Here is a 15651-nt window from a genome sequence, read left to right as displayed (position 1 = left end):
GTTTGCTAAGTTCTCACGGTTCTCAGCTGGTATAGTCGCCACAAACCCGTGTGTGAAACAGCAGTGTTAGTGTGGGGCTGGATCATCAATAGAGCCTGCAACATACCCTAGTGAGACCAAATGCCCTCAGGTACACAAAGAATGATCAGTCTGCAGTAACTTTCCTTTCACAACCCTTCCCCCACGTTTTATAGGGGTTGTAGGGACTGTATTAGAGTTATAGAAAGATACAGCGTGGAAACAGGCCCTTCGGCCCAACTTGGCCATATCGGCTAACATGTCCCAGCTACACAAGTCCTTCCTGCCTGCGTTTGATCCATACGCCTATAAACCTGTCCTATCCATGTACCTGTCTAATAGTTTCATAAATGTTGCGATAGTCCCAGCCTCAACTACCTCCTCTGGCAGCCCGTTCCGTACATCCGTCGCCCTCTATGTGAAAAAAGTTACCCCTCTGATTCCTATTAAACCTTTTCCCCTTCACATTAAAACCCATGTCCTCTGGTCCTCGATTCCCCTACTCTGGGCAAGGGACTCTGTGCATCTACCCGAAGATAGACGCAAAAAGCTGGAGTAACTCAGCGGGACAGGCAGCATCTCTGGAGAGAAGGAATGGGTGACGTTTGGGGTCGAGACCTTTCTTCTCGTCCCGAAATGTCGCCCATTCCTTCTCTCCAGAGATGCCGCCTGTCCCGCTGAGCTACTCCAGTTTTGTGCGTCTATCTTCGGTTTAAAGCAGCATCTGCAGTTCCTTCCTACGGGATCTATCAACCCCATCTACCCATTGCATGTATTAAGAAACAGTGGATTAAAATGATTCTTTCATGTTTCAGAGGTTCACTGTACAGCCACCACATTCCAGTGTTCCAACAGCAGCTGCATCAATAAATACAATGCAGAGTGTGACGGTATCATCGACTGTGCTTCAGGCTCTGACGAGTTCAACTGCGGTGAGTACACTCATCCCTCTTCCTTGCAAAAGGATTTGAGTATAGGAGCAGGGAGGTTCTACTGCAATTGTACAGGGTCTTGGTGAGACCACACCTGGAGTATTGCGTACAGTTTTTGGTCTCCAAATCTGAGGAAGGACATTATTGCCATAGAGGGAGTGCAGAGAAGGTTCACCAGACTGATTCCTGGGATGTCAGGACTGTCTTATGAAGAAAGACTGGATAGACTTGGTTTATACTCTCTAGAATTTAGGAGATTGAGAGGGGATCTTATAGAAACTTACAAAATTCTTAAGGGGTTGGACAGGCTAGATGCAGGAAGATTGTTCCCGATGTTGGGGAAGTCCAGGACAAGGGGTCACAGCTTAAGGATAAGGGGGAAATCCTTTAAAACCGAGATGAGAAGAACTTTTTTTTCACACAGAGAGTGGTGAATCTCTGGAACTCTCTGCCACAGAGGGTAGTTGAGGCCAGTTCATTGGCTATATTTAAGAGGGTTAGATGTGGCCCTTGTGGCTAAGGGAATCAGGGGGTATGGAGAGAAGGCAGGTACGGGATACTGAGTTGGATGATCAGCCATGATCATATTGAATGGCGGTGCAGGCTCGAAGGGCCGAATGACTACTCCTGCACCTGTTTCTATGTTTCTATGTTTCTATCCCATCCACTACACCAGGGATTGTAGAATCAGACCACACGTCTGCCCCTTCCCCATGGATTGTCACCTTGACGTGGTGGAGAAGCTCGTGTGGACCTGAGATCCTGAGAGCGATGCCGTCTGGAGCTATGCTCCTGGTAGGGCCACCCATGGCGGTAAGGTGGAGGGGGAGGTCTCTGACAAAAAGCAATCCAACCAAGACCTCAACGGTGGAACAGGCGGAGGACAATGGCTGACCTTAGTGGAGGAACATGTCACAACAGCTGCGAAGGCGGATGGATGAAGGCTGCGGTAGAAAAGGGTCTCCGGTCGTCTTGGACTCCATGCCACTGGATCCTGACCCAGATCTGTCAAGGACCCGTGGGGTTGGCTGTCTCTGCACCAGTCTCCCCACGTTAAACAAAGTCACGCACAGGCGTCCTCCATGAGAGGACACTCATACTCGTTTCGAGTGACCACCTATGAATTACTGAATAAACTGTAGCGGGTCTATAGTTTGAAGTAACAAGGTTCACAAGTTTACGTTATAGGAGTAGAATTAGGCCATTCGGCCCATCATGTCTACTCCATCATTCAATCATGGCCTCCTAACCCCATTTCCCTTTCTCCCCATAACTCTTGACACCCGTTCCAATCAAGAATCTGTCTATCTCTGCCTTAAAAATATCCACTGACTTGGCCTCCACAGCCCTCTGTGACAGTGAGTTCCACAGATTCACTACCCTCTGACTAAAGAAGTTCCTCCTTGCTTCCTTTCTAAAAGAGCGCCTTTTAATTCTGAAGCTGTGACCTGTGGTCCTAGACTCTCCCACCAGTGGAAACATCCTCTCCACATCCACTATATCTATGCTTAAGTTCCAAAGCAATCCCCCCTCAACCTTCTGAACTCCAGCGAGTACAGGCCCAGTGCTGTCAAACACTCAACATATGCTAACCCACTTATTCCTGGAATCAATCTTGTAAACCTCCTCTGTACCCTCTCTGGATCCAGCACACCCTTCCTCAAATATGGGGCTTGACCAGTGCCTTATAGAGCCTCAGCATTGCATCTCTGTTTTTATGTTCCAGTCCTCTTGATATAAATGCCAGCATTGAAGTTTCCTTCCTACCGATTCGACTTGAGAATTAACTTTATGAGAGTCCTGCACCAGCACTCCCAAGTCCCTTTGCACCTCCGATATCTGGATTCTCTCTCTATTTAGAAAATAACCTACACCTTGATTCTTATTACCAAAATGTATGGCTTCACATTTTGCTACATTTGCCATCGACAGTGAGCACATGAGGACTTAACACAGCACAAGCCATACGTTCCTGCTTGCAATTGTCACACGAAGTGAATGAATGAATGAATGAAAGAATGAAAGAATGAAAGAAAGAAAGAAATGTCAAAGCACCACAATCTGGTTTTGGAGATCTTTATTCATGAAAGAAATGTCAAAGCACCACAATCTGGTTTTGGAGATCTTTATTCATTTATTCGAGCTGTCTTTAACGCTCCATCTACATTTTATGCTGCCGGGAACCTTGTAACTGAGCCGACTTTTGTTTGTAGATTGTGGAGATACATCTCTAACGGTGGGCACGAAGATTGTGGGTGGAGAAGGCAGTGCCCTTGGAGAGTTCCCCTGGCAGACGAGTCTCCATGCAACGTGGAAAGGGCACGTGTGTGGAGGGACGCTGATCTCCCCAACATGGGTGGCCACTGCCGCCCACTGCGTTCTACGGTATGTAATAACAAGTCTCTGACAGATACCAGGCCCTTGCCGATATATATGCATGTTATGAGGAACAATTTATTTTAGTCAGAGGGTGGTGAATCTGTGGAACTCATTGCCACAGTAGGCTGCGGAGGCCAAGTCAGTGGGTATTTTTAACGCAGAGAGGACATGACTTGAGAATTAAGGGACAGAAGTTTAGGGGTGACATGAGGGGGAACTTCTTTACTCAGAGAGTGGTAGCTGTGTGGAATGAGCTTCCAGTGGAAGTGGTGGAGGCAGGTTCGATTTTATCATTTAAAAATAAATTTATATTAGGTATATGGACGGGAAAGGAATGGAGGGTTATTGTCTGAGTGCAGGTAGATGGGACTAGGGGAGAATAAGTGTTCGGCACGGACTAGAAGGGCCGAGATGGCCTGTCTCCGTGCTGTAATTGTTATATGGTTATATAGATAGATTCTTGATTAGTACGGGTGTGAGGGGTTCACCTTTGCAGATTCACCACCCTCTGACTAAAGGACTTCTGTAAATAAATATCTGTAAGAACAAGCTCAGTAACAATGGGCATACCCACCATGGCTGCAAGCACACCTGTTATAAAGAGAGGGGGGGGGGGGGGTAAAATTAACTATGAGACATAAGAACAATTAACTTGTTCACTGTTTTTTTACACGATTGGCCGTGTATACTTGGGCGTGGCACTGAAATAGAATGGGAGTGGAATACACAGAGGGTGGTGAATCTGTGGAATTCATTGTCACAGACGGCTGTGGAGGCAAAAATCATAGGCTGTTTTTAAAGCGGAGATGGCCAGGTACTTGATTAGAACGGGCATCAAAGGTTATGGGGAGAAGGCAGAAGAATGGGGCATGGGAGGGGAAGGTAGATCAGCCAAGATTGAATGGTGGAGTAGACGCGATGGGCCGAATGGCCTAATTCTGCTCCCGTGACTTGGGGCTTTCAAGTGGGGTTTTCAAATAACGAGCAAAATGTTTGACCCACTTTTCCTTTTGCAGTAAGAAGAATCCGGATTATTGGCTCGGGTTCCTGGGAACAGTTTATCGCACGGGATGGAACGGCACCAGAGTCACCTTCAAGAGAATCATCATCCATCCACAATTCAACGTCTACAGCCTGGACAATGACATTGCCCTAATGGAACTGACTCAGCCTGTAACCCTCTCCAGCATCATCCAGCCAGCCTGCCTACCTTCACTGTCCCACATGTTCTCAGAGGCAATGAAATGTTTTATTACAGGCTGGGGCACTACATCAGAAGGGGGTAGGCACCACTTTATCTGAGCTTCTGTACAGCCAAGCGTTATAGTATTATTGAAACATACAAGATTATTAAGGGTTCAAGAAGGAACTGCAGATGGTGGAGAATCGAAGGTAGACAAAATTGCTGGAGAAACTCAGCGGGTGCGGCAGCATCTGTGGAGCGAAGGAGAGAGGACTTTTTTTTCCCCCCTTCGCTCCATAGATGCTGCCGCACCCGCTGTGTTTCTCCAGCAATTTTGCCTAACTAAGATTATTAAGGGTTTGGACGCGCTAGAGGCAGGAAACATGTTCCTGGTTGATGGGGGGAGTCCAGAACCAGGAGCCACAGTTTAAGAATAAGGAGTAAGCCATTTGGAACGGAGACGAGGAAACACGTTTTCACACAGAGAGTTGTGAGTCTGTGGAATTCTCTGTCTCAGAGGCTGGTTCTCCGGATACTTTCAAGAGAGAGTTAGATAGGGCTCTTGAAGAATAACGGAGTCAGGGGATATGGGGAGAAGGCAGGAACGGGGTACTGATTAGGGATGATCAGCCATGATCACATTGAATGGCGGTGCTGGCTCGAAGGGCCGAATGGCCTACTCCTGCACCTATTGTCTATTATCTATAGTGTAATATTGGGATTGGGTCCGTATAACTCGTTGTCACCCAACCCACAGCCACAAATGGACCGTTTCTTTGATCATCGTTACTTTTTTTTGCATTTCATTTCATTTATTTGTTCTATATCTCCCTATATCACTGTATATATCTCTTGTTATAGAAATATAGAAACATAGAAATTAGGTGCAGGAGTAGGCCATTCGGCCCTTTGAGCCTGCACCGCCATTGAATATGATCATGGCTGATCATCCAACTCAGTATCCCGTACCTGCCTTCTCTCCATACCCCCTGATCCCCTTAGCCACAAGGGCCACATCTAACTCCCCCTTAAATATAGCCAATGAACTGGCCTCGACTACCCTCTGCGGCAGAGAGTTCCAGAGATTCACCACTCTCTGTGTGAAAAAAGTTCTTCTCATCTCGGTTTTAAAGGATTTCCCCCTTATCCTTAAGCTGTGACCCGTTGTCCTGGACTTCCCCAACATCGGGAGCAATCTTCCTGCATCTAGCCTGTCCAACCCCTTACGAATTTTGTAAGTTTCTATAAGACCGTATCACCATATATATCTCTTCCCTTTACCCTGACTCTATAAGTCTGAAGAAGGGTCATAGAAACATAGAAAATAGGTGCAGGCGTAGGCCATTCGGCCCTTTGAGCCTGCACTGCCATTCAATATGATCATGGCTGATCTCGACCTGATGCTGATTTAATTTGAGATGAGGTTTATTTCAAACTGCGGAGGGTGCGAGTGGGAGACGGGAGATGGGGCTGAGATAAGGATCACCGATCCACTCAAGCTTGTTCAAGAAGGAAAACTGCAGACGCTGGAAAAATCGAAGGTAGATAAAAATGCTGGAGAAACTCAGCGGGTGAGGCAGCGTCTATGGAGCGAAGGAATAGGCGACGTTTCGGGTCGAGACCCTTCCTCTGCTCCATAGATGCTGCCCCACCCGCTGAGTTTCCGGAAGGGTCCGAAGGCACCTTGAAGGTTGAAGGCCTGAGGTAGCGAAGGTAGACACAAAATGCTGGAGTAACTCAGCGGGACGGGCTCAAAATGCTGGCGTATGCTATAAATAAAATAACCTGTAGAGGGAGTCACAGGGTTCACATGAGGAGGATGGTGCTGATCTTTAAGGCAAGGCAGAGACAAGTGTGTATATCCCTTTAAATTCCTCTTTTTTTTTTAAATTATATGATATTCTCTTTCTCTCTATTTCTGGCTTTCCTTACTTTCTTTTTTTACTATTAAGTTTTATTTACCCCCCCCCCATCTCCCTTCTGTTTTTTGTTTTTTTTTCTCTTTCTTGTTTTTTGTGCTAAATTGTATGTATGCACTGAGTACAAGCAGCTTTCAGTTTCACTGTACATGTATAGTGACAATAAATGGCATATCTATCTATATCTATATCTATTAAATTTAAAATAAGAATTTGTACATGAAATTCATTCATTCAAAAAAAAAAGACGCTGGACAAAACTCAGCGGGTGCAGCAGCATCTGTGGAGCGAAGGAAATTTTGTTGCCGCGCAGTCCTACATGTAGTAAAAATGACAAAAAGCACACAATTAACATCCACCACGGTGAGTTCACCAGGCACCTCCTCACTGTGATCGGGCCGAAACCAAGGAAATAGGCAACGTTTCGGGCCGAAACCCTTCCGGGTTTCGGCCCGAAACGTTGCCTATTTCCTTTGCTCCATAGATGCTGCTGCACCCGCTGAGTTTCTCCAGCATTTTTGCCTACCTTTGATTTTCCAACATCTGCAGTTTCTTCTTAAACAAACTGTATGAAAGCTGGCTCAGCTTTACGGAAACTTTACACTGGCACCAGCTCTGTGGGGGAATGTATACACCGTCGGCAATAGCTAGTGCGGGAATATGTACGGTTCGATTCTTGTGTTGCAGCGGCGTGAAAGAGATGGCACGGTGCTTTGAGTCAAATAATCTCTTTCTCACTAATAGATTAACAACATAGGAGCAGAATGAGGCTATTTGGACCTTCAAGTCTACTCCGCCATTCAATCAGGGCTGATCTCTCTTTCCCTCTCAACCCCATTCTCCTGCCCCCCCCCCCCCCCCCCCTCCCTGACACCTGTAATGTAGGAGATAGCGTGTGACTTGTGCACAATTGTTTAAGAGGTAATTAATCTTTCCCTGGGGTCAAGGAAAGATCATTTGCACCAATCTCCACGCACAAGAAGCGCAAGACAGACATCATTGTATGCAGCTGCCGAGAAGTGTATTCACTTAACCCTGAAGAGTTTCGGCCCGAAACATTGCCTATTTCCTTCGCTCCACAGATGCTCAGATTCAGATTCAGATTCGGATTCAGATTCAGATTCACCCGCTGAGTTTCTCCAGCACTTATGTCTACCTATTAAAAATCAGGACCTCCCGTGGAAATGTAACATTTGAAGAATAATTTTCACAAATATACATATTTTGTTAAATGCCGGTGTGTGTGTGATTTTTCTGCCTGTCCGACAAATTGTAAACATGCTGGCGAAGGATATCAGTAAGTATATTTGTTTCACTTTGGACAAGTACAACTTAGTACAACTGTTTTGCCCTTCGCAGGTTATTTGGCTTACGTGCTACAGAAGGCCGAGGTTGAAGTCATCAGGGATGACCTGTGCTGGAAACTGTATGGTAGCCAGGTCACTGACAGGATGCTGTGTGCTGGTAAAGTGGCAGGCGGTGTGGATTCATGTCAGGTAAGCGATCCGAGCCCCGCTCACTCCCTCTTCTCCCCTCTCCCCTCTCCCGTCAGGAGGCAAGAGGTACCCACTTGGACAGGAGGTCCAAGGGTCTGAAGAAGGGTCCCGACCCGACCTGAAAGGTCACCTGTTCCTTTTCTCCAGAGATGCTGCCTGACCCGCTGAGTTACTCCAGCACTTTGTGTCTATCTTTGGTATAAACCAGCATCTCCCTACGCAGGCAAGAGTTATCCATTGTAAAGAGATGAGACACAAAATGCTGGGGTAACTCAGTGGGACAGGCAGCAGCATCTCTGGATGGAAGGAATGGGTGACATTTCTGGTCGAGGACCTTCTTCAGACTCAGCAGGTGATGGAGGAGCAGGTAGGCACCGAGAAAACAAACGTGGCTGTGGCAGTGAGCCTGGGTTAAAGCATGATCGCAGAGCTGGAGAGCAGGAGGAATCAATAGACAATAGGTGCAGGAGTAGGCCATTTGGCCCTTCGAGCCAGCACCGCCATTCAATGTGATCATGGCTAGAATCACAGAGGGGGGAGGGGGGGGGGGGGGGAGCAGTGAAAGAGTGTTAAGCAAGTAAGTAAGTTTATTGGCCAAGTATTCACATACAAGGAATTTGCCTTGGTGCTCCGCCCACAAGTAACAACATGACGCACGGTGACAGTTACGAATGACTCAGAAAACACTAAACATTAATAATAATAAAACATTAATGATAAAACACCATTGATCAAGCATGAAGCGTGTTACAGAACTCTCGTCGGAGATAGGGGAACCTCTTCAAAGTAAACATACCATGAGGTCTGAAGAAGGGTCTCAACTCGAAACAGCACTCGTACCATCTACCCAGAGATGCTGCCTGTCCCGCTGAGTTACTCCAGCATTTTGTGTCTATCCATTATAAAGAGGTCCGTTAAACAAGGGTACAATGTACGTCTGAACTGAAGACACAATGGTGCAGCCCATGAGCATTGTGTATTGAGGTAGTAATCCAACCTGTGGTGTTTCCTTCTGCCTTCTGTGTAGTAATAGTGGATTTGTGGAAAAGCCCTTAATGGGCTTGCCCCCACCTACATCAAAAGTCTGCTCACCCCCACACCTCCTCCAATTCCCTCAGATCGGCCGACTTGGGGTTACTGAACATCCCGCTGTCTGGGCACAAGCTCAGGGGCGACCGCGCCTTTTGCGGTTGCAGCTCCTAGACTGTGGAACAGCATCATCCCCCCTTCCCATCACAACTGCCCCCTCCATCGACTCCTTTAAGTCGAGACTTAAAACTCATCTCTACTCCCAAGCCTTTCTTGACGTCCTCCGAGCGAGGGCTATATGTTTGTATTTATGTATGTACTTAATCTATGAACCACTGTTGTATAACGATAGTACCTCCACCAATGTAAAGCTCTTTGGCCAACGAGAGTTGTTTCTTAAATGTGCTATGTAAATAAAAGTGACTTGACAGGATAAGGGGGAAATCCTTTAAAACCGAGATGAGAAGAACTTTTTTCACACAGAGAGTGGTGAATCTCTGGAACTCTCTGCCACAGAGAGTAGTTGAGGCCAGTTCATTGGCTATATTTAAGAGGGAGTTAGATGTGGCCCTTGTGGCTAAGGGGATCAGGGGGTATGGAGAGAAGGCAGGTACGGGATGCTGAGTTGGATGATCAGCCATGATCATATTGAATGGCGGTGCAGGCTTGAAGGGCCGAATGGCCGACTCGTGCACCTAATTTCTATGTTTCTATTGACTTGATTTGTGTTCGCAGGGAGATTCCGGTGGCCCACTGATTTGCCGGGAAGATTCGGGAAAGTGGTTCCTCTTTGGAATTACAAGTTGGGGAGATGGCTGCGCGAGGGTGAATGCCCCTGGGGTCTACAGCAGAGTCACAGCCCTCAGACGTTTCATTGCCCACTACGTTTTCTGAAGGTTGAGGATTTGCAATTATTTCTGATTCACCGAAGGCTTTGGGGTTTCGATGCAGAACGCAGGAGCTGTGGAGACGTGAATTCTCTTGGTTTTCGACAGTCTGTGATCACTCCCTTCAGTCTTCAACGCCTCCAATTCTTTTATTTGTGAATGAGATTAAGGAATTCTTTGAAATGTAATATATATGAAGGTGATCTTTTGGTGTCTTTTTTAAACTGCTCTGTTTATGCTTTTTTTGCTTCTGACACACCAAATGAGATAATAGATATCATTCTTGTATCTTATCTAGTGTGAAATACCCCCAAATATATCTGTTGTTGGTTTTTATGTGCTACAATTTGAGGATGAACAACTCCTAGTTACAAACCGTAGGATACAGTGGAGATTTCTGTTTATTCTCTGCATAGCACCAATTTTAACATCGCCTTGTGTCTGCTCTTCAGGTCATTTCATTCAGTAGTGTCAGGGCGGAAAGGAAAATACTTGCAATAACTCTTCTGGAAAACTAGATTTTGGTTTTGGTGATATAACTGAATGAAAATGTAAGGTGCCGTGATCGGGTCATGAACCTACCAAATAACAGTGAGAATCTTATGCATATACGTAGAAACATAGAAAATAGGTGCAGGAGTAGGCCGTTCGGCCCTTCGAGCCTGCACCGCCATTCAATATGATCATGGCTGATCATCCAACTCAGTATCCTAAATCACTGACAGTATTTTCGGGATCAGAAGACACACATACGGTAATCACATTGAGAATACTATCAGGTAAGGGCTGATGCATTATCTTAGGTGTGTGTACGTTATTCATCGGCAAATCATAGTTTACTGGGAGACGCGAAACGTCTCCTATCCCTGTTCTCCAGAGATGCTGCCAGACCCGCTAAGTTACTCCAGTACTTTGTGTCTGGTTTTGTAAACCAGCGTCTGCAGTTCCTTGTGTCCCCCTTGGTTTCATTGGCCCTTTGAATTGAAATAAGCATTTCTGTACAATTGGCAAAGGCGAAATAATGTGTATATCCCAAAAGAGTTAAAAATGTGTTCAATTTAGGCCCATGGTTGAAAATCTACCGCTGGGTGAGTGGAAAAAACATTGCTTCCAAAGAACTACCAAGTATTGGTTTTCACACCAAAGATTATGAGCTGGGGTTTAATACAGGGGTAATAATCATTACAACTTCTAGGGTTTTAGCAAGCCAAAGCCTCAGGTTCGCTTCTATGCTGGAAGCTCTCAGGCCTTGTACTGAAGCCTAAATGCCAAAACCAAAACTGGAATGGTTTGTAAAATAAGAAGCACAGAGCTACTGAAAGCAAGAAGTTTAGTAGAATTCACGTTAGATGGTAAATTGACAGAAGAACACTCCAAAGAGGGAAGAAGCCATTGTAACAAAAGCATTTTTATACCAATAATAACATCTTTATAGCAATAAAAATAACATAACATAAAAATAATGAGCAGAAAGCTAGTTGGGATAGGAATGATTATAGATGGTTACTGTGGTGGGGGCGGCATGGTGGCCCAGTGGTAGAGTTGCTGCCTTACAGCGCCAGAGACCTGCGCTAGATCCTGACTACGGGTGCTGTCTGTACGGAGTTTGCATGTTCTCCATGTGACCGTGTGGGTTTTCTCCGGGAGCTCCGGTTTCCTCCCACATTCCAAAGACGTGCAGATTTATAGGTTAATTGACTAGGTTAAAATTGTAAATTGTCCTTAGTGTTGGATAGTGCTAGTGTAGTCATTAGAGATAGTCCAGCCAGTGAAGATCCGGAGGGCCAAATGGCCTGTTTCTGCGCTGTATCTCTAAAGTCTAAAGTAAAGTAAATCTGGATATAGCTTATGCTAGAATGAGAGTCAAATATACCAGGATACAGGAAAATCGAAAAATAGAAAAATGGGAACTTTACAGCGAGACAGGAAAGTTTCTAAATATTGTGTAAATGTTTTGCTGGCTTCAGTTAAATTAGCTATGGATGGTAATGACATAGATAACTGCAACAATGGGAGATTCAAAGCTTCATATAATGTAATTCAAATATAATGGGTCAAAGAAAAATACATAATTTGCTAAAAGAATTAAGGATAATTTGGGAAAACATCACAAACTTAATAGATTTATAGAGATTTCGATGGAAATGCAAGCAATAAACCAAGAATAAAAAGGGTCTCGACCCGAAATGTCGCCTATTCCTTTTCTCCATAGATGCTGCCTCACTCGCTGAGTTACTCCAGCATCTGCAGTTCTTTCTTAAACCTAAAAAACTTGAGAATCATTTCAAACGGCCTTAGATATTTTCTTGAATAAATGTCAAAAGGTGATATGAATTGCGGTGTGTACTTCCAGGCTATGAAACTATGTGATGGCAGTATATGGATTATAACAGAAGGAAGACAGAAAATGCTCGAGTAACTCAGCGGGTCAGGCAGCATCTCTGGAGAGCATGGATGGGTGACTCTTCAGGTTGTGCACTATCTTCAGACCGATGGCAGTTCTCCAAAAATGCTGACCCACTGAGTTACTACAGCATTTTGTGGCTTAGTTGGCATGAACCAGCATCTGCAGTTCCTTGCTATTACATTATAATCTGAGCTGCAAATTGTGTCATTTGTAATTGGTGCAAGTGCATCTCAACTGTGTGAAACTGGACAAAAACATCTGATAAGCGGCTTTGTTTTATGATATGTGAATAAACACAGTAATAAAGAAAAATTCAAGGTATTTAACTCAATCTAACTGCACCTAATAAACAGTGAACAATTCAAAAACCAATGCTGACTTACTTGGTTTGATTATTATAGATTTATATTTAGTTTATATTTATTATTATTATTGTCACGTGTACAGGTACAGTGAAAGGTTTTTTCGTTTCGTGCTATCCAGTCTGCGGAAAGACATGATTACAATTGAGCCGTCCACAGTGTGCAGAAACAGGGTGCAGGGAATCACATTCAGTGCAAGATAAAGTCCAGTGAATAGTGGTAAATGGGCAGTACGCATGCGTTTACTCCTGCACCGCCGGGCAGTCTGAGTATTGTAGTCGTTATAGGATCTTCCTCGACCGCAGAACCACCCAATTTCCCTCTATTAATACTCTATTCCGCCTGGCAGAGCCGGTCCTCACCCTCAACAACTTCTCCTTTGACCTCCCACTGCCTCCAAGTCCAAGACACACTGATCTGTTTTGTAGTACATGCCTACTATGTTCTGTGTGTTGAAGCAACGCAAGAATTTCATTGTCCTATACAGGGACACATGACAATAAAGTCACTTGAACTTGAAGGCTACATTAGAGCTAGATAGGGCTCTTGAAGATAGCGGAGTCAGGGGGATATGGGGAGAAGGCAGGAACGGGGTGTTGATTATGGATGATCAGCCATGATCACATTGAACGGCGGTGCTGGCTTGAAGGGCCGTATAGCCTACTCCTGCACCTATTGTCTATTATCTAAGGTGTAGCTATGGGCGCCCACATGGGCCCCAGCTATGTCTGCCTCTTTGTAGGGGCATTGAATTCTCCCAATTTTGTTAGTCCTTGCCGTCTCCTCCCCTTTGTTAGCCCTCCTGCTGTCTCCTCCCATTTCCCATCCCCCAGCCTTCGGGCTCCTCCTCTTTTTCCTTTCTTCTCCCCGCCCCCCCACCCCCTATCAATCTGAAGAAGGGTTTCGGCCCGAAACGTTGCCTATTTCCTTCGTTCCATAGATGCTGCTGCACCCGCTGAGTTTCTCCAGTTTTTTTGTGTACCTTCTTTGTACGGTACGTTGAACAATCCCTGTTCCAGCCGTACACTGGCCCAATCCCTGAACACTATCTCCGATACATTAATGACTGTATCGGTGCTACCTCCTGCGCCCATGCAGAACTCATGGACTTCATCAACTTCATCGCCAATTTTCATCCTGCACTCAAATTTACTTGGACCGAACACCTCCCCCCCTTTCTTGATCTCACAGTCGCCATCACAAGAAATAGACCATTGACTGACGTCTATTACAAACCCACTGACTCCCACAACTATCCCGACTACACTTCTTCCCACCGTGCTTCCTGCAAAGACTCTATCCCCTGCTCCCAATTCCTCCGTCTACGCCGCATCTGTGCCCAAGATGAGGTGTTCCATACTAGAACATCCGAGATATCCTCATTATTTAGGGAATGGGGGTTCCCCTCTCCCATCATAGATGAGGCCCTCACTCGTGTCTTCTTGGTAGCCCCCAACTCCGCCCTTGCTACCCCTCCCCCTAGTTGCAACAGAGACAGAGTCCCCCTAGTCCTTACCTTCCACCCCATCAACCGTTGCATACAACACATAATCCTCTGAAATTTCCTCCTCCATAGCTTTCTGCTTTCCACAGACCGTTCCTTCCACAACTCTCTGGTTAACTCATTCCTTCCCAACCAAACCACCCCCTCCCCAGGTACCTTCCCCTGTAATCGCAGAAGATGCAACACCTGTCGCTATACCTCCTCCCTCGACTCTGTCCAGGGACCCCGACAGTTTTTTCAGGTTCACTTGCACCTCGTCCAACCTCATGTACTGTATCCATTGTTCAAGATGTGATTCTTATTTATCGGCGAGACCAAACGCAGACTGGGCGATCGTTGTGCGGAACACCTTTTCTCCGTTCGCCTGAACCTACCTGATCTACCGGTTGCTGGACACTTTCATTCTCCTTCCCATTCCTACACAGACTTTTCTGCCCTCGGTCTCCTCCATTGTCAAAGTGGGGCTAAACGCAAATTGAACGAACAGCATCTCATATTTCGCTTGGGCATCTTACGGCCCAGTGGTATGAATATTGATTTCTCTAGCTTCAGGTAGCCCTGGCATTCCTTCTCTCTCTATCAGCCATGATCACAATGGATGGCGGTGCTGGCTCAAAGTGCCGAATGGCCTCCTCCTGCACCTATTTTCTATGTTTCTATCCCTCCCCCACCCAAGTCGCACCAGCTTCTCGTTTTCATCCAACAAACACCTTACAATGGCCTGTTTCCTTTATCATCGTAACTTTTTTGCATATCGTTCATTCATTGTTCTTTATCTCTCTACATCACCGTCTCTATCTCTCGTTTCCATTATCCCTATCCAGTCTGAAGCAAAGATCTCTATGATAGATATGCCATTTATTGTCACTATACATGTACAGTGAAACTGAAAGCTGCTCGTACTCAGTGCATACATACAATTTATCACAAAAAACAAGAGACAGAAAAACAAAAAACAGAAGGGAGGGGGGGGGGGGGGGGGGGAATAGGTGCACAAATTCTGCGGCGCTACATTCATATATACATATATACAGATGGAAGTCCGTGTTGGGCGGTGTAGTCAGTGCATGTGTGAATTTGAATTTATAGTAGATATAATTCTCGGAAAGCATCTTATGTCTGAAGAATGGTCTCGGCCCGTAAACGTCGCCCATTCCTTCTCTCCAGAGATGCTGCCTGTCCCGCTGAGTTACTCCAGTTTTTTGTGTCCATCTACAGTGGGCATGAATTTCCCAGACACATTCTTATACCCATTCGACGCCGGGCATTCTGGGTATTGTAGTCGCAGGAGGATCCGCCATCAATAGCATGCATTTTGATCTACTGCGCATTTTGATTCTGGGTATTGTAGTCGCCGGAGGATCCGCCATCAATAGCATGCTCTTTGATCTACTGCGCATGCGTACGACCATTCGCCGCCGGGCAGTCTGGGTATTGTAGTCGCTAGAGGATCCGCCACTTGCAGCGTGATCGTTGATCTACAGTGCGCATGCGTATACCCATTCGCCGCCGGGCATTCTGGGTATTGTAGTCGT

General features: G+C 45.8%; 1 protein-coding gene across 2 annotated transcripts in view; it reads left to right on the top strand.

Annotated features, from left to right (window-relative positions):
* Positions 1-12620, top strand: part of tmprss9 (transmembrane serine protease 9) — a 35249-nt gene extending 22629 nt beyond the window's left edge. For both annotated transcript variants that reach the window (XM_055658355.1, XM_055658354.1), the window contains 5 exons: positions 834-950; positions 3164-3335; positions 4346-4611; positions 7791-7927; positions 9692-12620. In XM_055658355.1, coding sequence (XP_055514330.1) covers positions 834-950; positions 3164-3335; positions 4346-4611; positions 7791-7927; positions 9692-9850 — 851 coding nt within the window. In that variant the 3' untranslated portion in view covers positions 9851-12620. The remainder of the gene's footprint in view (positions 1-833; positions 951-3163; positions 3336-4345; positions 4612-7790; positions 7928-9691) is intronic.
* The last annotated feature ends 3031 nt before the right edge of the window (positions 12621-15651 follow it).

This window comes from Leucoraja erinacea, chromosome 29, assembly GCF_028641065.1.
Source record: "Leucoraja erinacea ecotype New England chromosome 29, Leri_hhj_1, whole genome shotgun sequence".
Taxonomy (NCBI): Eukaryota; Metazoa; Chordata; class Chondrichthyes; order Rajiformes; family Rajidae; genus Leucoraja; species Leucoraja erinaceus.
This window is presented reverse-complemented; position numbering and strand designations above follow the sequence as displayed.